Raw genomic sequence first — 20,953 nt, 5'->3', positions numbered from 1 at the left:
CTTAATCTGTCAAATACAAATACATAAAATGCTTCAAATAAGGACTTTTCTAGCTAATAAATATTTAGTAAAAAATCATGGTTTCTACATAAATTGGAATGGATTATCTAACAGATACTTTGAAGACATACAACTGAAAATTTATCAACTATTGATAGAAACATTCCTCTGTCAATAAATGCATTGGTATAAAGACTACATTCACTGGGTCCAATCCATAATGCTCATATCTGTAATCCTAACTACTGTGTAGGCTGACATAGGAGAATTACAACTTAAAGGACACTCCAGGCTACAAAGCAAGTTTCAGGCAAGGTTGAATTACTTACATCAAAACATTAGTAGAGGCCGGGAGATTAGCTTAGTGCTAGAGTGCATGAAGACATTGGTTTGATTCTTTGGTACCACATACATAGAAAAATGCCAGAAATGGTGCTGTGGCTCAAGTGGTAAAGCGCTAGCCTTGAGAAGGCCCAAGGACAAAGAGCATCCAGGCCCTGAGTTCAAGGCCCAGGACTGCCAAAAAAATAAACGAGAAACAAAAGAAGTAGTGCTGTTGCTCAAGTGGTAGAGTGCTATCCTGGAGAAAGCTAAAGGACAGTGTCCAGCCCCTGAGTCCAAGAAATAACCTGAATTGTATTACATTTCAGGAGGCAGAAAAGAGTCTCATTACACTGATGCCAAGATACTGAGAGGAGTACCTTCATTTGGGAATTTCTAGGGTGTAGAACAGGGCATATACACTTTGAAGAGACATGCATTCATTTCGTGGCTCCTGGGCTTCTTACAGTGATAAAGGCAATAAGTGTGTGTCTGGTCTTCCTTTTGATGCTCCCCTGGGACACAAACCCTGTGCCTCACTCTGCCACATTTAAATTACCCTTGCAAGTATATAGCTTAGGATAATCCAGAATAACTCTGTATCAAACTAATGGTAAACTTAGTGCCACCTTAACCTCAATTCCCTTTTGGTAAATAGAATAATGTATTCAGGTATAGCAGAGCATAGAGTGTGGACATGTTTAGGGAGGTTATTAATCTGCAAAATAAGAGATGTTTACATGAGACTTTAAATGCGCAGTATAAAACACATCAAGATTGAGCTTAAAGTCATTGTTCCACTGGTCTCTTAGAACACCTAGGGTAAGGAGAGGTAGAAAATTGGAGAGAGGATGTAGGGACGAATAAAAGAATCAAAACCAGATATGTGCCTGTGTTGAGGAAATGAATTCTAAGAATGACAGGTGGTTCCAGCTGAGATACACACACACACTAGTTGAATCCTTGCCATGTTTCCACAAAGCCAATATGAAGAAGGGCTTGGACCCCACTTATACTAAGACAGAAAACATCAGCCAGGAAGCCAAGACAGACATGACACTTGGCTGTGAGGGAAAAGATACCAGGCTGCAGGACGCTCTGCGGATGGGGACAGTGAATAGCCTACTTTCTTGAGCCACTGTAGAATCAGTACAATGACCAGTGGAGTTCCCTGATGAAGAGGCAGCCATGACAACTGTTAGCCCAGACCTGTGGCTGGTTTCCTAGGGTAGAGCTGTAGGCCGGCTTTCCTTTGGAAGAGGAGCAGTGGTGAGGCCTGTGATGGGAGCCCCCATCTCCGTGTGTCCCCTGAAAAGCAAAAGGACCTTGCTTTGCTTCATGGCTGAATGAAGCAGGCAAAGAAAAACATGGCAGAGCCTCCTAGGGGCCGCTTGTCCCCACAGCCTGCTGGTGTGTCTTGATGTCACATGTCTCCTCCCCACCTGCCTGCAGTCCCGACCCCCTCTCCAGTCTCCTGCAGGAAGGGGGGGGTGAGACAGGGAGATTGGCGGGAGGGGCTGGAGAGAAGGGGAGAGGCAGTGTGCAGTGCGGGGGTGCTAGGACAGCTTTGGTATCCATCCGCGGCTGCCTCTAGTGCGGCGATTCCCCCCCCAGCCATCATTGCTTCCCCAGCGCCACGGCCCCCGGGCCCCCGCGAGCACAGCCCCAGGAAGACTGACAGAGGCCGGGAAGTGAGGGAGGTCGCCACGTCAGGGTGTGCGGGGTGCGGGGAGGCAGGGCGAGCGGCGGGAGCACGCCCCTGAGACTGGGGCTGGTGCAGGCCCCGCCCTCCGCGGGTCGGAACTACGGTGGGCCTGGGAGGGGGCGTTCAGCTCTGACGCGGCCGTATCCCTCCGCCCCCTTCCCGACACTCTCGGAGCTAGCGGTTCTTGCCGCATCGTGCGCAGCCCCTGCGGGCCTTGGTGCAGAGGCTTGGGGGCGGGCCGCCTCTGTGCGCTTGGGCTCCTGAGGAAAGCAGCCGGAGTTCCAGAGAGCAGCTGCTGAGAGAGCAGAGAAGGCGCCTGAGTGGAGCGGGAGCGCAGGAGCGGAGGGGGCCCCCAGGAGCGGAGGGGGGCCCGTCTCCCCGGGCCCGCAGCCCGTAGAGGCAAGTGGGGGTGTCCGGAGGGCGCGGGGTGGGTCTCCCCTTGTTGACAGGCTGACAGCCTGTCCCCCAGACCTTGACAGACAGACACCAGCTGGCCCAGCGGATCCTCCAGAGAGGTGCGCAGTGTCCGGGATCCCCGGGGACCAGAAGACGGTGACTCTCGGGGGGCTGGCCGGCCCAAGGCGGAGAGGGAGGCCAGAGCGGCTCCACGATGGTCTGAAGGCCAGTCGGGCTGACCGGCTCCCAGCCAACTTCCAGGGCGCCGGTGTCTCGCCTTGGACGCTGGTTGTGGTTTGGTGGGAGGGGGTGTCTGGGGCAGAAATGGCAGAGGAAGATGGGGCTTGGGGGGGGTAGGTCCTGGGAGGCAGACCCCCTCCCTGGGTGTGGGCAGGCTTCTGAGCTGGGGTCCAGCCCGTTTGGTGGGAGGAGGGCGCTCGTTCCCACCCAAGGAAGAGGAATCGATTGGGGTCCAGTTTCCTGGGTGCTGTCCATTCCTACAGGTTTCTGCTTGATGTGAAATTTTCCTATCTGCGTGGTAGGTCTGACATATTCTGCAAGGCCACGGTGCGAATCTGCACAGGAGAGGCTTGAGGAAAAGGAGGAGCAGAAAACGGTCTGGGTTTCTGGAGGTGTGTGGGGATGGAGGGTGGGCATCGGGGCTAGCCTGAAACCTGACAGGCGTGGGCAACTCTAATCAGAGTAGGGTGGGCATCCAGTAGTGCTTCCTACCTAATCGTCCCTCTAATCGTCTTCTAGGTACTTCCCTTTCTCCCCTTCCTGCCCAAATTGGGGGTCTGAAAATAGGGAATTTGGGAGGTGGTGATGGCAGCAATCAATACCAGGATGGCTTCACAACCTGCTTTCTAGAATATGCGGCGCCCTTCCCCCATTTTCTGCTGCGCAGGGAAAGGGGATGTGGCGCACCTAGTGGTGAATCCTCAGAATTGGACAAGGCTCTAATGGCAAGTGCATGACGTCATGAGTCAAGAGGTGCTCTTACCTCTGCAGCCCTGCAGCAGGGCCTAAGGAAACCGGGCTCATTCCACAAGCGGCATCTGCAATGTGTAAAGACAGATCCGATGGCAACTCCTATCCCTATGGCCATGTTGCTCTTTCTCCTAGGCTCAGCTGCTTCGGTCCTGTCCTCATTGTATCACCTTTCCTATCTGTCCATAGGCCTGCTTTAGAGGCTGGTCAGTTCTGCAAGTAAGGAACAGACAGGGAGACTGGTTCAAATCTTTGGAGATTGCTGAGGAAGTGGACTGTGCAGGGTACAGCTACTGAAGACCAATAGGCAAGTAAGTGGCTATGATCCCTGTGTAGTGTATGCTGCAGTACTTCCACTAATACTGTCTGGTAAATTTGCTTGATGTTGTAGCATTTCTTGTCTGTTTCCTGTCAGAGATCTTGTGACTAACGAAGGATTTTAGATTCAACTGTGATCAGAAAATACTGAGAGGTTGATCCGTGGGGTGGGTAACTGTAGGCAGATTGAATCCTTCCTACTGAGAGACAGAGGCCAGGCTGTGTATTAAGATACCAGACACTCAGACTCTATTCTATCCTGTGTGTTTGTCCACAGGACTCAGTACCTTCTGCTGTGGGGATTATCACCACTTGAACACAGGAAGATTGGACAGTTACATCACATCAGTGAAGGTTGGTATGGGAGTGGGATCACTTTTGGGGCTGGGTAGTATGAGCCAAAAGCTAGTGGTGGGAGTATTTGAGTGATTATGATCTTGTTTTGTGTTCTTATACCTGTCCATTTCTAACACTCTTTCTCATCATTCCCAATACTGGTTTTCACCATATTATGTTGTCTAGCTAGCTGGAGACACAGAAACATTTTCTCATAGTTCAACTGCCCCTCCTGTTATTACAAACCAGTTTCCCCTTGTAAGTCTCTACAAGAAGTCCCAGAATTTGATGAGGCTGAATTCCTGGTTTCATTCTCTCTCCCTAGATCCACCTATAGTTACAGCTCTGGTGGTGCTGGAGTTGCTTCTGATTACCACCTTCAAGTGGTCTACCCCTACCCAGGAACCATCTGTCTTCTCCCAGCTTGGTTGTGCCTCCTCTGTACTGTATCTGTATTGTTCATTCAGATTGTGATTTGGTAGGATCTCACTGGTTCCCAGATTAGTGATTTACTCTGATTTCCTATTTCCTACTTTAACTCTTGACTCCTTGAAAGACCAGAGTATAAAGAAAAAGTTCTGTTATTAATCTGTGGTTAGGCTCTTGTGCAAAATTGTGTAACAGGGTTTTCTCTAACTTGTACCATGACCAGGGCAGAGACTGAACCTAGTGCCCAGGTTGAGCCTTCAAAGAAGGCTGGAGAAGAAGTTGTGAATGTGGCTGAAATAGAGAATGAAGTCCCTCTTGTGGTTAGACCCAAGGTCAGGACACAGGCCCACATAATGACTGGAGCAAGGCCCAAAACTAAGACCAAGTTTTTGCCTGAAGCAAGGTCCAAACCTGAGATTGGTACAAGAGGTAGGACACGTTATAGGAGCAAACCGAAGTCAATTCCTAGGTCAAGATCTACGAGTGGTTCCCAAGCTCGTATCCGGTATAGGTATGGCACAAAAGCAATGTCTAAGAGAGGGGAAGAGTCTCAGACCATCCCCATAGCCTCTCCTCTGGTCAGTACTGATTCTGAGTTATTTGGTAAAGCTCAGTGCCTGTCTATAGATGGAGAAGTGGTTAATGTGAACACTGAGCACTTTCCTAGAAAGAAAGCTCATTCTCAAATGGGATTCCAGCCTGCCTTTGAGTCTGAAGAGGCCACTAATGTTGGGTCCTGGTGTTACCCCAGGTCTACATCCAAAGAAGAGGCCTATCAGAATCCCGATTTGAAATGGGTAGATAAATCCTCTGTGAATTCCTGGTTCTGTAGTGAAGATGAAGTCAGTCCAAGATTTCATCCTAGAAACAGGATAAAGGCCAGTACCAGGTCCAGGCACCTTGCCAAACCAGAAGCAAATACCATGTATAGGCACAAAAGCAAACAAGAGCTCTATTTTGTGTCTAGCTCTGGTTCTGAGGATGAGTCTGTTAAGACATCCTGGCTCTGGGCTAAGGAAAAGAGCAGTTCTTGGTCCATGTCGATGGAAGAATCCAATAGCAGGTCCCGCTTTAGTTCTAAGAAAGAAGTGCCTGTTGATTCTAGTTCTGGGTCTGAATATGAAAATCAAATGAAGTCCTGGTTCAGAGCTGGAGAAGATGTCAAATGTAGTTCTAAACCCAGAACCAGAAAAGAGGGAGATACCAGGGCCAGGCACAGCACCAGGCAGGAAACTGGCAATGATGCAGTTTCTGGGTCTATAGACATAATCAAAGAGGAGTCTTGGTTATGGCCAGGAGAAAAGGGAAATATATTTTTAAAGTCCAAGACTAAGAAAGAATGCAGGGCCAGATCCAGAGCCAGGCAAGAAATCATGTCAGAGGAGGAGGTCCTCATTGGGACCTGGTTTTGGGCTACAGAAGAGTCCAGCATGGATAATTTAGCCAAAATCAAATCCGGTCCACATGTGGAAGATGAGCCTATTGTTGGGAATTGGTTCTGGCCTGAAGAAGAGGCTAATGTGGGGACTGAGTCCAGCAGTAAATTCAGACCAAGAGCTGATGGAAAGCCCATTGATGATTCCTGTTTTGTGACTGAGAAAAATGTCAGTATGGAAATTGGAACTGAGTCTGCCTCTGACTCAGTGCTAGCAGCTAATGATGAAGATGTCTTTGTTGGTTCTTGGTTCTGGGCTGGTGAAGAAGTCAACCAAGAGGCTGACGAACAGGCGATTTTTGGGTCTTGGTTCTGGAGCACTAATGAGGCCAGTGGGAAATCTGCTGCTGGAGTTAGCTGTGAGTCCATTCTGAGGTCTGAAGAACAAAAAATTATCAACCCCTGGTTCTGGGATGAAAAGAAAGTAAATGTAGACACTGGGGTTGAAGAAGTATCTAGGCCAGAACCTGAAGAAAAAGCATTTGTGTCTTGGCTTTGGTCTGAAAACCAAAACCATATTGACCCAAGGGCTGAAACTAACAGTGCCATAACAAAGGCTAATGAAGAGGAGCCCACAATTGGGCCCTGGTTCTGGGCCAAAATAGATGCTTGTGTAGATGCTGAAGTTAGTAGTAAGTCTATGATGTTAGAGAATGAAAAAGAGGACATTGCATCATTATGGCTTGAGTCTAGAGAACCTGCCAATATGAAATATGCCTCTGTTCCTGGACACAATTATATAGCAGAGGCTGAGGAGACTAATAACAGGTCTTGCTTCTGGGCAGAAGAAGGAACCTGTACATATCCTACTGATAGAGAAAACTGGGAATCTAGACCCGAGGAGGAAGGGAACAAGCTCTGGTCAAAAATGTATGCAGGACCAGAGGCTGATATAGGGTCCTGGTTATGGGCTTCGCACGAGGGCAGTGTAGATAATGAAACTGGAGAAGAGGTTAAGCTACAAACTGAAGAGGAAAACGCAATTAAGTCCTGGCTCTGGAAAGAAGAGGAAGTCATGATAGAGACAGCCAACAGAGAGTCAAGGCCTGAAGCAGAGGAGGACATCATTGGTTCTTGGTTCTGGGCTGGGGAAGAAGACAGGCTTGTGCTAACTGATGTTACAGAAGAGAGCAGGCTGGAGGGTGAGGAGGAAGGTACTGTTGGGTCCTGGTTCTGGGCCAATGAAGAGTCCATTAGAGAGTCTGAATCCGGCAGCAAATACAGTTCCAAAGATGAAGAGGAGGAAGTCATTATTGGATCCTGGTTCTGGGAAGAACAGTCAAGTTTGGAGGCAGTGACAGGGGAGAGCTTTCAGTCTAAGCCTGAGCCTAAGGAGGAGGAAGTCATTGTGGGCTCCTGGTTCTGGTCGAAAGAGGACAGTGTAGACACTAGTTCTCTAGCAGTAGAAGAAACCATGCCAGTGACTGAAGAGGAGGCTATTTTTGGGTCCTGGTTCTGGTCTAAAGAGGGCAGTGTAGACACTGGTTCTCTAGCAGTAGAAGAAACCATGCCAAAGACTGAAGAGGAGGCTATTTTTGGGTCTTGGTTCTGGGCTGAAAAAGAAGACAATATAGAAGCAGGAGTCTGCGGTGAATTCAAGCAAGAGGACAACAGAGAGATGATTATTGAGTCCTGGTTCTGGTCTGATGACAAGGATACTGAAGAAACTGGAATTGTGGCCACCTGTGAGTATAGGCCAGAAAATGAGGAGAGAGCAGTTGAGTTTGGGTCTGGCACCTCTGGTGATGGAACCAATTGTGAATCCACAATAGTACCTGATGAAGATGAGGCCATATTTGGGTCCTGGTTCTGGGCAGGAGATGAGGCTTGTTTTGAAACAAATCCTAGCTCAGTGTTCAAGGCTAGCTGCAAGTCTAACTGTTCATTTGATCGGGAGCCTGATCCTTCACACAGACCCCAGACCTGGGATGAGGTCACTGTTCAATTCAAGTCTGGCCCATGGGGTTGGGTTGGCTTCCCATCTATAAGCCCCCTTAAATTTCCAAAAGAAGCGGCATTTTTGTTCTGTGAAATGTTTGGGGGGAAGCCCAAGTATGTAGAAGTTAGCCCAGAAGGGGAAGAGGAGGAATCCTTGCAGCAGTCTGAATCAGAGTTCCCATTTCAGTATGATCCCTCCTACCGGTCAGTCCAGGGAATTCGAGAGCATCTTAAGGCCAGAGCAAGTACAGAGCCTGAGAATTGGTCCTGTAGCTGCATACAGTGCCATCTTAGACTTGATTCTGAAGAGTTTGAAGAGCTTCTCTTATTAATGGACAGAGTTCGAGATCCTTTTATTCATGAAATATGTAAAATTGCAATGGGTATGAGAAGTGCTTCTCCATTTACCCGTGATTTCCTTCGAGATTCTGGTGTTGTCTCACTTATTGAATCCCTGCTAAATTATCCATCCTCCCGGGTTCGAACGGAGTTTTTGGAGAACATGATTCACATGGCTCCAACTTACCCAAATCTAAACATTATTCAGACATATGTGTGTCAGGTGTGTGAGGAAACCCTTGCTTATAGCTTGGATTCCCCTGAGCAGTTGTCTGGATTAATGATGATTAGACATCTTACCTCCACTAATGATTATCACACACTGGTTACCAATTATATGTCTGGATTTCTGTTCTTACTAACTGTAGGAAACACCAAGACAAGATTTCATATTCTGAAAATGCTACTGAATTTGTCCAAAAATCTTGCCATGACAAAAGAATTACTAAGCTCTGAATCAGTGTCAGGATTCATGGGGCTCTTTAACAGGGAAGAGACAAATGACAATATTCAAATTGTTCTTGCTATATTTGAGAATATTGGCAACAATATCAAAAAAGAAACAGAATTTACTGATGATGATGATGATGATGATTTCTGTCTGGAGACACTTATTTCTACATTCCGTGAAGTTGAGGCATTTGCTAAGAAACTGCAAAGCAAAGCTAACAATCAAAATCACCCTGTAGCAGACCAAGAAAATTAATATGATTAACTCTGATTGCCCTTATCAAGTTCCTGTGTTAAGATATTCAAGTAATGCTTTGTGTATTTTCACACTTGGCTTGGTGTTGCAACGTACATCTTTGATGCTGATACTATCTTTCCTCAACTCTGTGCGTAAGCTAGATCATGTTTTTGATGCCTAATGAATATTACAAGTGAAATCACATTTGTTGGTACTTGTCCAGATTGTGAAATTTAGTATTTGAGCTCTTTGTGAACTGAGCCATCATAAATAAGCAGCCCTTCTGATTATTGTTCTAATGTGAGCTTATCTACTTGAGTGTTTGTGTTTCAATAAAGTTCTATGCTAAAGTTAACAGAAATCACCTTTTCCTTGAACTTTAAAATACAAATACAAAGATAACAAGTGAACACACACATGTAGGTGATATTAAGTATGATTAATAAGCTCTATACAGAAGGATTTTCTCAGTTTTAATCTCAAAAGTTACAATGCCTGCATCTCAGGGTATGTTTCAAAGAAAAAGGAGCAATTTAAGTTGCACCCTAAGTGCAGAAAAACATAGTTAGGAAAAGTCCAATATATGTGATATGTCTATTTGCCTAGATGGGAGGGGGAAGCATACATTGAGGGATAAATACAGGATGAGCTAATATTTGTAATGATGAGAAACTGAATTTTACTGTTCAGAATGTTTTTTCTTCAGTACTATCAAAAGCATAAAAAATATAAGGTAAGAAAGCACACAAAATTAATCAGTTACTAAGATAATTCAGTCATGATGGTGCTTATTATACAACTACTAAAAGAGTTAATTCAAGTTTTTAAATGAATTAGGATAAGCCCTGATGTTTCACAGTTTGTTTTAAAAAAGGCTACTATAGTACATGAACATAATTATTCCACTTAAAAAACAATATAAGTGGGATGGATTAAGGTAAATATATCTTATTCAATCGTGGAAAATTCTATAATGATACAAAATATGTAAAAAGAAGAAAGAGATATGAGATACTGCAACTTTAGTACTTGTTTGCTAAAAATACTGCAAAATTATATAGAGAAGTAATACAATATAAAATTTGCCAAAATTCTGAATTCATTCTATAGTCTATAGTACTTTTTTACGTTTTTGAAATAATATGTTGAGACAAGAGCAAAAGAGGACAAAGTTGTTTTTGAGAGTATTTTCAGGAAATATTTGAACCAGAACCTGTTATTTCGGTTTTGAACCTAGGCATGAATGACTTTTACTCCTGATTCCAATATATGAAAATAGGACAGTGTCAATTTAGCTTCCCTTTACAAAACACAGATATTAAAAGGGTTCATCTTCCAATGTTTTTCAAGATAGACTGTGTCTGTGCATGTGTGTGTGTTTTCATATTCAGCCCCCAAACTATCCAAAATACTAAAAATCAATTTAATGTCCACATTCCTCAGGGATTGTTCTGCACTGGTCAGGTGTTCCTAGAAAGGAAGGTCCAGGCCTAGAGCTGGAGGCTAATCCAGCCTTCCTTTTAGCTCTCTGTCTTCATCAGGCTCAGAAGCTTCAGGTTCTCTGTCTTTTCTAGAGACAGATCCTGAAACAGCTCAGAACCTGTGAGAGAAAATTAAGTCATTCAAGCTGCAGAGCTGTAGCAGACAAGCTGACTGCAGAATCATGGAGCTGGTGGTGGGTCATGTGATCAGACTCTGATTTAGACAGGCAGCAAGGTGCATTTACACACATGGGAAAGGAACAGGAAGGACATATTCTTCTGGAATGAGACTGGAGCAGCATAAAGTGGCTAGATGTTAAGGTGAGAGAGAGTGTCTGCATGCTGCATTTGCTTGAAGATCACCATATTAATTTGTAGAGAAAACAATCCCTGAGCCAAACATGAGCATGTTAGGGAAGTCAGTCTTTTGTCCAGGGGTTCACAAAACTGGGAGCCATCCTGTGGGCAGCATTTATGCAAAGAAGCAGCAGTTGCTGTTGGAGGAGCTGGGTTCCAGGAAAGGGCATACTTGGGAGATGCTGGCTGAGACTGGATGCCAAGGCTTGGAATGCCTTGCACCCTGATGTTTCTTCCTAGCTTGTGCTCAGCTTCCCCTGATCTCCAGGTTTCCACCTAGTGCTGTGTGCTGTGTGCTGTGTGCTGTGTGCTATGTGCCTTGTGAGTGTTTCCTGTGTGCGTGGGAGGGGGGATAGGAGGGACTTGAACATATGGAATGGATTGACTTCAGCAGCCCAGATAAGGAAAACATGAAATGAGTTCATTTGGTTGCTTTGTTTCTAGGAAGTTATATGTTTCATCCAGGTTATCTAATTTGTGTTGTACCCTTGTCTGTAATATTCCTTTGCACAGCTTTGTACCCCTGTAAAGTTGCTGCTAATGCTGTCAAATTTTATTTAATTTTTAAACTACCTTCACAACACATAGATTTCTCCTAAATATGTTTCTTAGGGAACATTACATTGATTTTGGTTCTAATATGCTGCTATAGCTATAGTCTGTCGCTTTTTCAGCTGTGAGTGATAGCTTTGGGTGCAGTGTATGTGAATGCAGAGTTGGAATATTTTTTGTTCCTGAAACGTGTAAAATGAGATATTTTAGTGGCCCAGGTGAGTGTGATATCCATAACGGTGGGTGTGTGTGCCCATTTGGTTGCCTCTCCAGCAATGAGAATTGTGGCACTGGAAATCCAGAGTACAGTCCTTTCGTCAGCAGCAGTTGAGACATAAGGCATGACATGATTGGAGGCATGAGCTGTGAAAAGAACAGGAATGATAACACACCATTGGACCTAGTTGTGGCTCAAGCCACCTGCTGGTAGAGTTTAGCATGGAATATTTGTCCTCTATTTCATTTGCAGCACAAAGATGAATAGAGCCAAATTGCCAGCCACCCAATATTATTATCATACTGAAGCAAATCTGGACTGTTGAGATTGAACATAAAGCAATGCAAATCTTTCTTCTGAAGCAAAGCTCTGGGGCAAACCTCAGCCAGCCCTCTTGTAGCCCTGAGCTACAAGCCTGTGATGACTGGTGGATTACATCTGCAGCTAGAGTTGCCAATCCTCCATAGTGATAGGGATCAGCCTGTTACCCTTTGTCTTTGGCTGGGGGACTGCTGTTGCAGTTGTCAATCTGCTTCACTCCACAATCTGTGCTGACATCCTAGGCCTCTAGATCTTACAGAGTTCCCCTCTCTCCCTTGCTGGTTTCCCTTGTCACTCACCTTGAAATAGAGATAGTAATTTGTGTGTGTGTGTGTGTGTGTGTGTGTGTGTGTGTGTGTGTGTGTGTGTGTAGGCACATCTATTTGGCCATCTTGGTAATTTGTCTTTTTTGTTCTAAATATAGTTATCTGCAGACATGAATGAACCTCTGAACTATGATTTTGCTGCATCTCATACATTTTGGTATGTTGTGTTTTCTTTTTCATTTGCCTATTTTCTCATTTCATTTGTGATCTATTTTAATCTATGAACTCTGTAAGAATATGATTTTTATTTCCCCTGTTTCATGCAATCTCTAGTTTTTCTTTAGTTAATGGTTTCTAATTTTGTGCCATTATGGTTGAAGTAAATAGACTCTATGATATTTGTTGATTTTTTTACTTGCTAGGCTAAAAAGTCTATCCTGGAGAATATTTAGGAAGGACTGAAGTTCAAGACAAGCCCAGGCAAAAATTTTGCCAGACTACATTTCAACTCATTAAAAAGCTGAGTCCAGTGATGTTGTGCCTATCATATGAAAAATCAAGGTACAAACTTGCAGAGTAACAAGTAACACCTTATTTGAAACACAGTCAAAGTTAAAAGGGCTGAAGGTATGGCTCATATGGTAGAGCACCTGCCCAGTAAGTAAATAGCACTAAATTCCAACTACTAGCATTTCCTCCAAAAATAGGAAAGAATTCGTTTTTCAATAAGCAAAAATAAGTTTATTTCCAATATATATGGTATATTAGAAATGTTAAATGAATCCATCCGTTTGAAATAAAAATGGAATTAGAATGACTTAAAGCTGTGTGGGAAAATCAAATATATGGATAATGACAAAAGCTATTATTATTATTATTATTATTATTTTATATTGTAACTCCACACTTTCTTTTTACATAGTCTAAAGCTAAACATATTAAAAGCCAATCATAAATCTGTGTTTTGGAGCATACAATACATAAAGGTGTATCTATTGAAACAATAACAGAAGAAATAGAGCTAACAAAGAAATTCTATCTCAACAATGAAGGGATAGCAACAAGATGGAAAATAGGAAATTTACTTTTTTTGCCAGTTCTGAGCTTAGACTCAGGGCCTGGGCACTGTCCTTGGGTTTTTCTGAAGGTTAGAGCTCTACCACTTGAGCCACAGCACCACTTCTGGATTTTTTCTATGTATTTGGTACCGAGGAATCGAACCTGGGTCTTCTTGTATGCTAGGCGCTAAGTGCTCTACCACTAGGTCAAACTCCCAAACCGGCAAATAGGAAATTTAAAGCCCTCTTTACAAGGTTCACAAAGATTCTCAGCTAAAAAACAATAGTTCCATAAAATCCCTAGAGAAGGGTTGAAGAGAAAGAGCACCCAGGTTGTGAAACCAAGAAAGGAATACAGCAAAAGGAGTATGCAAATTCATGTGGTTTTTCATATTCATATTTTGCTTCTTCCTGTACAGCATACCGTGGCACACCTACAATAAAAGGCTCTATTCAGGATGGAAAGAAAATAGTGGACATGTATATGGACTGTTTGTGTGGTCTGGGGGCTGCTAGAGGATCTGGCTCCTTTCTTACCTGACTTGAAATACTAAATGGTCAGGAAGCAAAATTTTGGAAACTTCAGAAAACAGAGGCAAGTACCACTGCACACACAAGCAAAAGACCAATTGTAAGGAAAAGATCACTATATGCTTGGGAGACCCTAAAATATCCAACCAGACTGATTGGTAAAGATCTTCATTTAAATATACAAAGCCAGGACACAAAAACTTGGAATGATGTTTTTTTTTTTTTCAAACAAATGCCTCAAATTATTTGGGCAATGTAGCAAAAGATTATAAGACACACAATAAAATGGAAAGATAGCCCTATCAAAGGATAAGATAAAATTTGAGCCAGATGCTGGTAATCACACCCATAATCCTAGTGACTCAGGAGGCTGAGATCTGAGGATTTCGATTCATAGCCAACCCAGGCACAAAAGTCTGTAAGACTCTTATCTCCAATTAACCACCAGAAAACCGGAAATGGTGCTGGTTCAAGGGGTAGGTTGGTAGCCTTGAGCTGAAGAGCTCAGGGACAGCACCTAGGCCCAGAGTTCAAGCCCCTGGACTGACCAAAAAAAAATGAAACAAAACAACAACAACAATAACAAAACAACTCGAGAAACCAACTCATCTGTAGGCTGAGTGTGATGGTAGTTTCAGCTATTGGGAGACGGAGATAGAAAGGAGTATGTTTTGAAGCCAGCTTGGTAAACAGCGAGACCCCATCTCACACAGAAAAAGGGATATGGTGGCTCATGCTTATAATTTTATTTATACCAGATGCTGAGGTATTAGGATCATAGTCTGAGACTGGCCCTGGGTAAAATTTGAGACCCTATATTAAAAATGGAGCAAAAAACATGGCATAATTCAAGTGCAAGGTCAATGCTCTGAGTTCAGACTTCAGAAACACACACAAACATTATCTGTGCTAGCTAGCAAAGTAAAGTAAATGCTATAAAGATACTCAATTAGCTAAAAGAACACAGACAAATAAACAAAGTTAGGAAATAAACCATGAACAAAATGAAACTAGCAAAGAAATAGAAATGGTATAAAAGACCTGAGCATTGTATAGACAGTAAATACAATACTTGAGCTGAAAAATTCAAGAATTTCGTAGCAAGCTTTAACAGGCAGAAGAGAGAATCTGTGAACTTAAAAACAGTATAATTAAAATCATGAAGTCAGGTAAAAAGGGAAGATGAAGAAAAGTGAGAGTCTCATGGTGTGCTACTAAATGAATATATGCATTATGAGACTATTACAAAGAGGAGAAAGGACAGCTTGTTTATTTCACAAACTAACAGACATACCCACGTAAATATCAACTTATTTTTGATCAGGAGACCTTAGGTATGGACATAAGTTATAGGTAATTATATCACCAAGAATGCTTTATGAAATTATTGAATTGCTAAGCAGAACTTAACATTTCTTTCTCTTTCTTTTTTTTCTTTTTTGTTTTTTGGTTGGTCATGGGGCTTGAACTCTGGGCCTGGGCACTGTCCCTGAGCTCTTCAGCTCAAGGTTAGTGCTCTACTACTTGAGCCACAGCACCACTTCCTTTAATTAACATTTCATTTTAAAATTACTAAAGCTAGTATAAGAAGACATGACAGGGCCGGGAGTTTGGCCTAATGGTTAAAGTGCTTACCTAGCATGCACGAAGACCCGGGTTCGATTCCTTGGTACCACATGCATACAAAAAAGCCGGAAGTGGTGCTGAGGCTCAAGTGGTAGAGCGCTAGCCTTGAGAAAATCCAAGGACAGTGCTCAGGCCCTGAGCTCAAGCCCAGGACTGGCAAAAAAAAAAAAGAAGACATGACAGAGACTGGGAGAAAATATTTTCAAATAACACATCTAATCAAGGGCAATATCTGAAATTTACAAGAACATATTTTAAAATTCAAAAGTAAGTAAACAACTCAATTAAAAATTGAGTAAAACATCCTGCAGCTACCCAAGCTCAGCCACTTGAGATCCAAGTAGAGAAACTTAAAAGAGACCACTTCCTGTAGTGTGGAGAATGAATTGAATCTTGGAGACACACATATGTGTACGTATATGTATAAATATGTAGTTGTATATCTGTATATATGTATAAAATATTTCTTTGTTTTGCCAGTCCTGGGGCTTGAACTCAGGCCCTGTGCACTGTCCTTGGGCTTTCCTCAAGGTTAGTGCTCTACCACTAGGCCAAACTCCCAGCCCCACATAAAATATTACATAACACATTTCTAGTTATTGATTAAGCCTCAGATGATACAACTATCTTTCATATAACCAAAATGCATTGATCTCTTCCTTAGAACACAGACTTTTAGTAATATGTTTATTTTATTTTATTTTTTATGAAAACACTTTTATTTTACTTTATTTCAAGAAGTACAAAGCATAATTGAAAACTTTCTAGTAAGATTCTGAATAAGTTGTAGACAATAATGTATATTTAATAATTTTAAATTCTTAGTAAATACCCTTCTAACACAAAATTTAGTTGGCATAAAAATGACATTAAATGGTGTTGCCATGCTTACTTTAAGGAATGTATTCCAGTTATTCGCACATCAGTAACTGTGCATCATTATTTAGATGTCTGGGCTAGATCCAATCCTTCAATTGTTTCTCCTGAATAAACTTACAGGAAGTGTATTCCTAAAAGATCTTAATATGTCATCTCCTAATCTATGAGTTATTTTATTAAAGAATTTATTAACATTGATTTTTACATCATATTTCAAATGACGCGTTTAACAAACAAGTGTTCAAGAAGGGAATCTCTATATACAATCACTAACACTTAGCTTTTAGAACATAATCAAAATTAGGCTAAGGGCTTGTATATCATAGATACATATTAATTTATGTAATAAAACATTGTGTCTAAAGAGTTATAGGTTTTTATGCCTATATAGTTGTGTTTATATTTCCGATACCATGTACATAGAATTGGGTATGCAAATATTGAGTTGTCGCTCTTGTACTGTTTGGATCTAATAGCCACATATTAAGGATGCCATGCACCTTTTGTTCCTTAGGTCTTGACTTATCTCACTCAACATGATTCGCTCTAGATTCATCCACTTCCCTGCAAATGCCATTATTTTATCTTGTCTGTTGGGTATGTAGAATTCCATTGTATATATATACCACATTTTCTGTATCCATTCATCTGCAGTAGGGCATCTGGATTGTTTCCATATATTTTTAGATTTGTGAGACCAGGTCTTGCTCAGTAGCTAATGATGGCCTTAAATCTACAGACCTCCTACCTCTCTCTTCTTTTTCTTTTTCTTTTTTTTTAACCAGTCCTGGGGATTGAACTCAGGGCCTAAGCACTGTCCTTGCAACTTTTTGCTCAAGGCTAGCACTGTCACTTGAACCAGAGTGCCACTTCTGGCTTTTTCTCAGTATGTGATACTGAGGAATTGAACCTAGGGCTTCATGCATGCTAGGCAAGCACTCTACCACTAGGCTATAGTCCCAGCCCCCGGGCCTCCTGTTTCAATCTCCCAAGGGTTACAGGCATGTATCATATCCAGCATACACAAATCTTATGATAATTTTGCTTTGGGGAATTTTGGCACTCATTATTTCAACAGTGAGGGTTTTAATCTTTCAGAATTATCATTTGGGTGTTTCAAATTTTAGGGATTTTGGTATTTTTGAGATATAACATTCAGGATTGTAGCACCTAATTTTCTGTTCTTTAACATTAGGACCAGTGTCAAAGAATAAAACCCTTAATATTAACAAAAATTATTAGTAAAGTACCTATATTTTAATTACCATCATCACCATATGAAAACTAACACAGTCAAGTTAAAAAAAAAGACTATAGTGAAGTTGTCTGAATCAATACAGAAAAGGGCATTTTACAAGATCCATGACCTTTAGTGGCCTAAGGCTGATGCAACAAATTAGGAATAATATTATTAATATAATAAAGGATTGTACATGAAAAGGATATATATGATTGCTATCTAACAATCATAAATCCATGAGGAAGTCCTAAAGCTTTTCTCTAAGTTCAAGTCAGGATAGAGTAAAGCCACTTGCACAACCATGTTCATTGGTACACTATTTACCATAAGAAAGGTATGGAAAAAGTCCAGATATGTGTATGCCCTTCAATGGACCATGGATCAAGAAAATGTTATATCTATGATGAAATTTTACTCATTTATCGGGAAGATTGATACCCATCATTTCCCAAGACATGGATAAATGTGGAAAAATTGTATTGAGTGAAGTAAGTCAGACCAAGAGAGACAAAAAACATATTTCCTCTCCTATAGAAATTAGATCCAGTACATTCAGGGTCATACCCACATCTACACAAGTGTATTAACTGAAGTATGGTATACTTAGGAGAAAATGCCAATAGTGCAACTCCTTAAACCACTAACTTACAGTCTAACAAAATGAATACCAAAAATCTGGTTCTTGAATTGTATAGGGGGTGGGTCAAGGGCATAGAAGTAAACATTTTATGTGTGTGTGTGTGTGTGTGTGTGTGTGTGTGTGTGTGTGTGTGTGTACAGGTGCACACGCACTGGCTCTGGGGCTTGAACTAAGGGTCTAGGTGCTATGCCTGAGTTTTTTTTGCACAAAGCTAGTGCTCTACTAAGTTGAATCAGAGCTTTGTTTTTCAGATTTTTGGCTATTAGTTACAATAATTATCTCATAGACTGTTCTGCCCAGGCTGGCTTTGAACTGTGATCCTCAGATCACAGGATCCATTAGGAAAATAGACAAACTGGCTATCATTGAAATTGAAGATTTGTGCTTCAGTGAGCACACGTAAGTAAAAGGCCAACTGAAAAAAAAATTGGAGAAAAATGTAAGCCATGTACTAGGTAAGGGACTTACATTTAACATTTAACTTAATAATGAAATGGCAACTCAGTAATATGTAGATTGTAAATAAATTATAAAATGGGCTAGATCTGAAGAGATACTTCATCAAAAAATTTAAAACTTGTGCATAAGCACAAAATATGTTCAACATTGTTTGTTAGCAAGGAAGTGCAAATCAGAGCCACAATGTGACACCTCTTCAATCCACTTGGATAACTAAAATAGAAAAGAAAGATAATAAAAAGTGTTGACAAGGATATGGAGATAATGAAATTCATATACACTGCTGGTAGAAATGGAAAATGGTATCAGTATTTTGGAAAACAGTCGGTTGACAGTTCTTAAAAAAGTGACCATATGCCCCAGAAATTGTACTCCTAGGCATATATCCAAACAAAATGGAAACATATGTCTGTACAAAATGTTGTATACACATGTTTACAGTAGCATTATTCATAGTAGACAATAACTAAAATCAATTGTCCATAGACTGATAAGTGAATAAAAATATGATATATCTATTGTGGTATAATTTTCAGCATTAAGAAGCAATAAACTACAAGCCAAGCAGTTGGCTCACACCTGTGATCCTAGCTACTCAGGAGACTGACATCTAAGGATCAAGGTTCAAATCCAGCGCGGCACAAAAGGACCTGAGGCTCTTATCTCCAATTAACCTCTAGAAAATGAAAATGGAAGTGGAAGGGTAGGGTGTTACCCCTGAGCTTCCTACCCTTGAGCTTAGGAGCTCAGGGACAGCACCCAGGTTCAGGGGTAGGGCAGTAGCCTTGAGCTGAATTGCTCAGAGACAGCTCTCAAGTTGAGTTCAAGCGCCTTGACCCACAAGAAAAAAAACAATAAACTACTGATAAATCTCAGACTAACCTTGTACACATTGTGTTAAATGAAAGAAGTAATTTACATAGATCTTTTGAAATAAATCCCTATAATTTTATGTTGACCTGACATCCATTTAAGATACAAGGTTCACTTTCTCATAACAGAAGTAGGGCCTTAGTCACTGGGTTCTCTGTTTTCTACAAGAGAAAAATGTGATAGTCAAACCAATATCTGCCTTACACAACTACATCCTGGTAACCTCTATAACCTATTTGATTTGCCCCCTTTGACCTCTACACCCTGTATAGACTTCACAGATTTGTTAGTTATCACTTCTAAACTCCTGAAACTCATGCTTGCTACTTTAAGCACATTAGTTAGAACTCCCTCAACAGAAAATCTTTTTGGGAAATACCCTTGATTCTAAGAAAAGTATTAGCCCCAAAGTCCATCATTCTCTCTGACATCATACCCTATGGTTAGGCAGCATATAGTCTCTGGACTTCCTGTGTTCCCTCACAGGCACCCTTCTTCTCTTCTGTATCTGACTGTTATTTTTTTTTATGTGTGAGTGTGGGACTTAAACTCTGGGGCTGGGTATTGTCCCTGAGTTCTTCAGCTCAAGGCTACTGCCCTACCCTGGAGATACAGTGTCACATCCCATTTTCTTTTTTTTTTTTTTGCCAGTCCTGGGCTTGAGCTCAGGGCCTGAGCACTGTCCTTGGACTTTCTCAAGGCTAGAGCTCGACCACTTGAGCCTCAGCACCACTTCTGGCTTTTTTCTATGTATGTGGTACCGAGGAATCGAACCCGGGTCTTCGTGCATGCTAGGCAAGCACTTTAACCACTAGGCCAAAATCCCGGTCCCCACATCCCATTTTCTAATGGATAATTGGAGATATGAGTCTCATGGACTCTAGTGCCCATGCTTGACTTTGAACCATTTTTCTCAGATCCCAGCCTCCTGAGTAGCTAGGATTACAGTTCTGAGCCACTATTGCTTGGCTAGTAAAAAAAAAATTTAATATGGTATTATATTCAGTTCTTTCCATTTTCCATTGTAAAATGTTTTTATGTTGTGTACTTTGTTGTGCTCCTTATCTATGTCTCACATGACCAATATACCCAAATATAACTCTTTCTGGTCAGGGCTACTCTTTTTTTCTTTTGTCTGATGTGGGGCTAGAACTCTGGGCCTGGGCACTGTCCCTGAGTTCTTCAGATCAAGGCTACCACCCTACCCCTTGAGCCAAGCATCACTTCCAATTTTCTGGAGATAAGAGACTCACAGACTTTAATGCCCGGGCTGGCTTTGAAGGGCAATCCTCAGATGTCAGCCTCCAGAGTAGCTAGGATTGTAGGTGTGAACCACTGTGCCCAGCTATAGGCTACTCTTTTTTTTTGCCAGTCCTGGGCTTGGGCTCAGGACCTGAGCACTGTCCTTGGGTTTTCTCAAGATCCCACTGCACCACTTCTGGCTTTTTTTCTATGTATGTGGTACCAAGGAATGGAACCCAGGTCTTTGTTCATGCTAGGCAAGTCCTCTACCACTAGGCCAAACTCCCAGCCCAATGGGCTACTCTTGATAAGTATA

General features: G+C 42.0%; 1 protein-coding gene across 6 annotated transcripts; it reads left to right on the top strand.

The window, feature by feature from the left end:
- The first annotated feature begins 2,510 nt into the window (after positions 1–2,510).
- Positions 2,511–20,224, top strand: Gprasp1 (G protein-coupled receptor associated sorting protein 1). Of its 6 annotated transcripts, XR_016533866.1 has the most exons (7): positions 2,797–3,054; positions 3,602–3,723; positions 4,008–4,084; positions 12,248–12,306; positions 12,512–12,650; positions 13,567–13,742; positions 19,059–20,224. XR_016533866.1 is itself a non-coding variant. In XM_090326678.1 (5 exons), the coding sequence occupies exon 5, from the start codon at positions 4,711–4,713 to the stop codon at positions 8,911–8,913; it is 4,203 nt and encodes a 1,400-aa protein (XP_090182804.1). In that variant the 5' UTR covers positions 2,511–2,541; positions 2,965–3,054; positions 3,602–3,723; positions 4,008–4,084; positions 4,392–4,710; the 3' UTR covers positions 8,914–9,256. The 6 variants fall into 6 exon arrangements, 2 of the variants coding, with proteins under 2 accessions (XP_090182804.1, XP_090182803.1); XR_016533865.1 differs by lacking the exon at positions 19,059–20,224 and having other exon boundaries at positions 2,806–3,054; positions 13,567–15,416; XM_090326678.1 differs by lacking the exons at positions 12,248–12,306; positions 12,512–12,650; positions 13,567–13,742; positions 19,059–20,224 and adding exons at positions 2,511–2,541; positions 4,392–9,256 and having other exon boundaries at positions 2,965–3,054.
- The last annotated feature ends 729 nt before the right edge of the window (positions 20,225–20,953 follow it).

The sequence above is a fragment of the Megascapheus bottae genome, chromosome X, assembly GCF_031878675.1.
Source record: "Megascapheus bottae isolate mThoBot1 chromosome X, mThoBot2.hap1, whole genome shotgun sequence".
Taxonomy (NCBI): Eukaryota; Metazoa; Chordata; class Mammalia; order Rodentia; family Geomyidae; genus Megascapheus; species Megascapheus bottae.
Note: the sequence above shows the minus strand (reverse complement) of the source record. Positions and strands in the feature narration are given on the sequence as shown.

Bases quoted from the DNA above. Each gene is read 5' to 3' on its own strand.
- Gprasp1 (XM_090326678.1), top strand. From the start codon at position 4,711: ATGACCAGGGCAGAGACTGAACCTAGTGCCCAGGTTGAGCCTTCAAAG.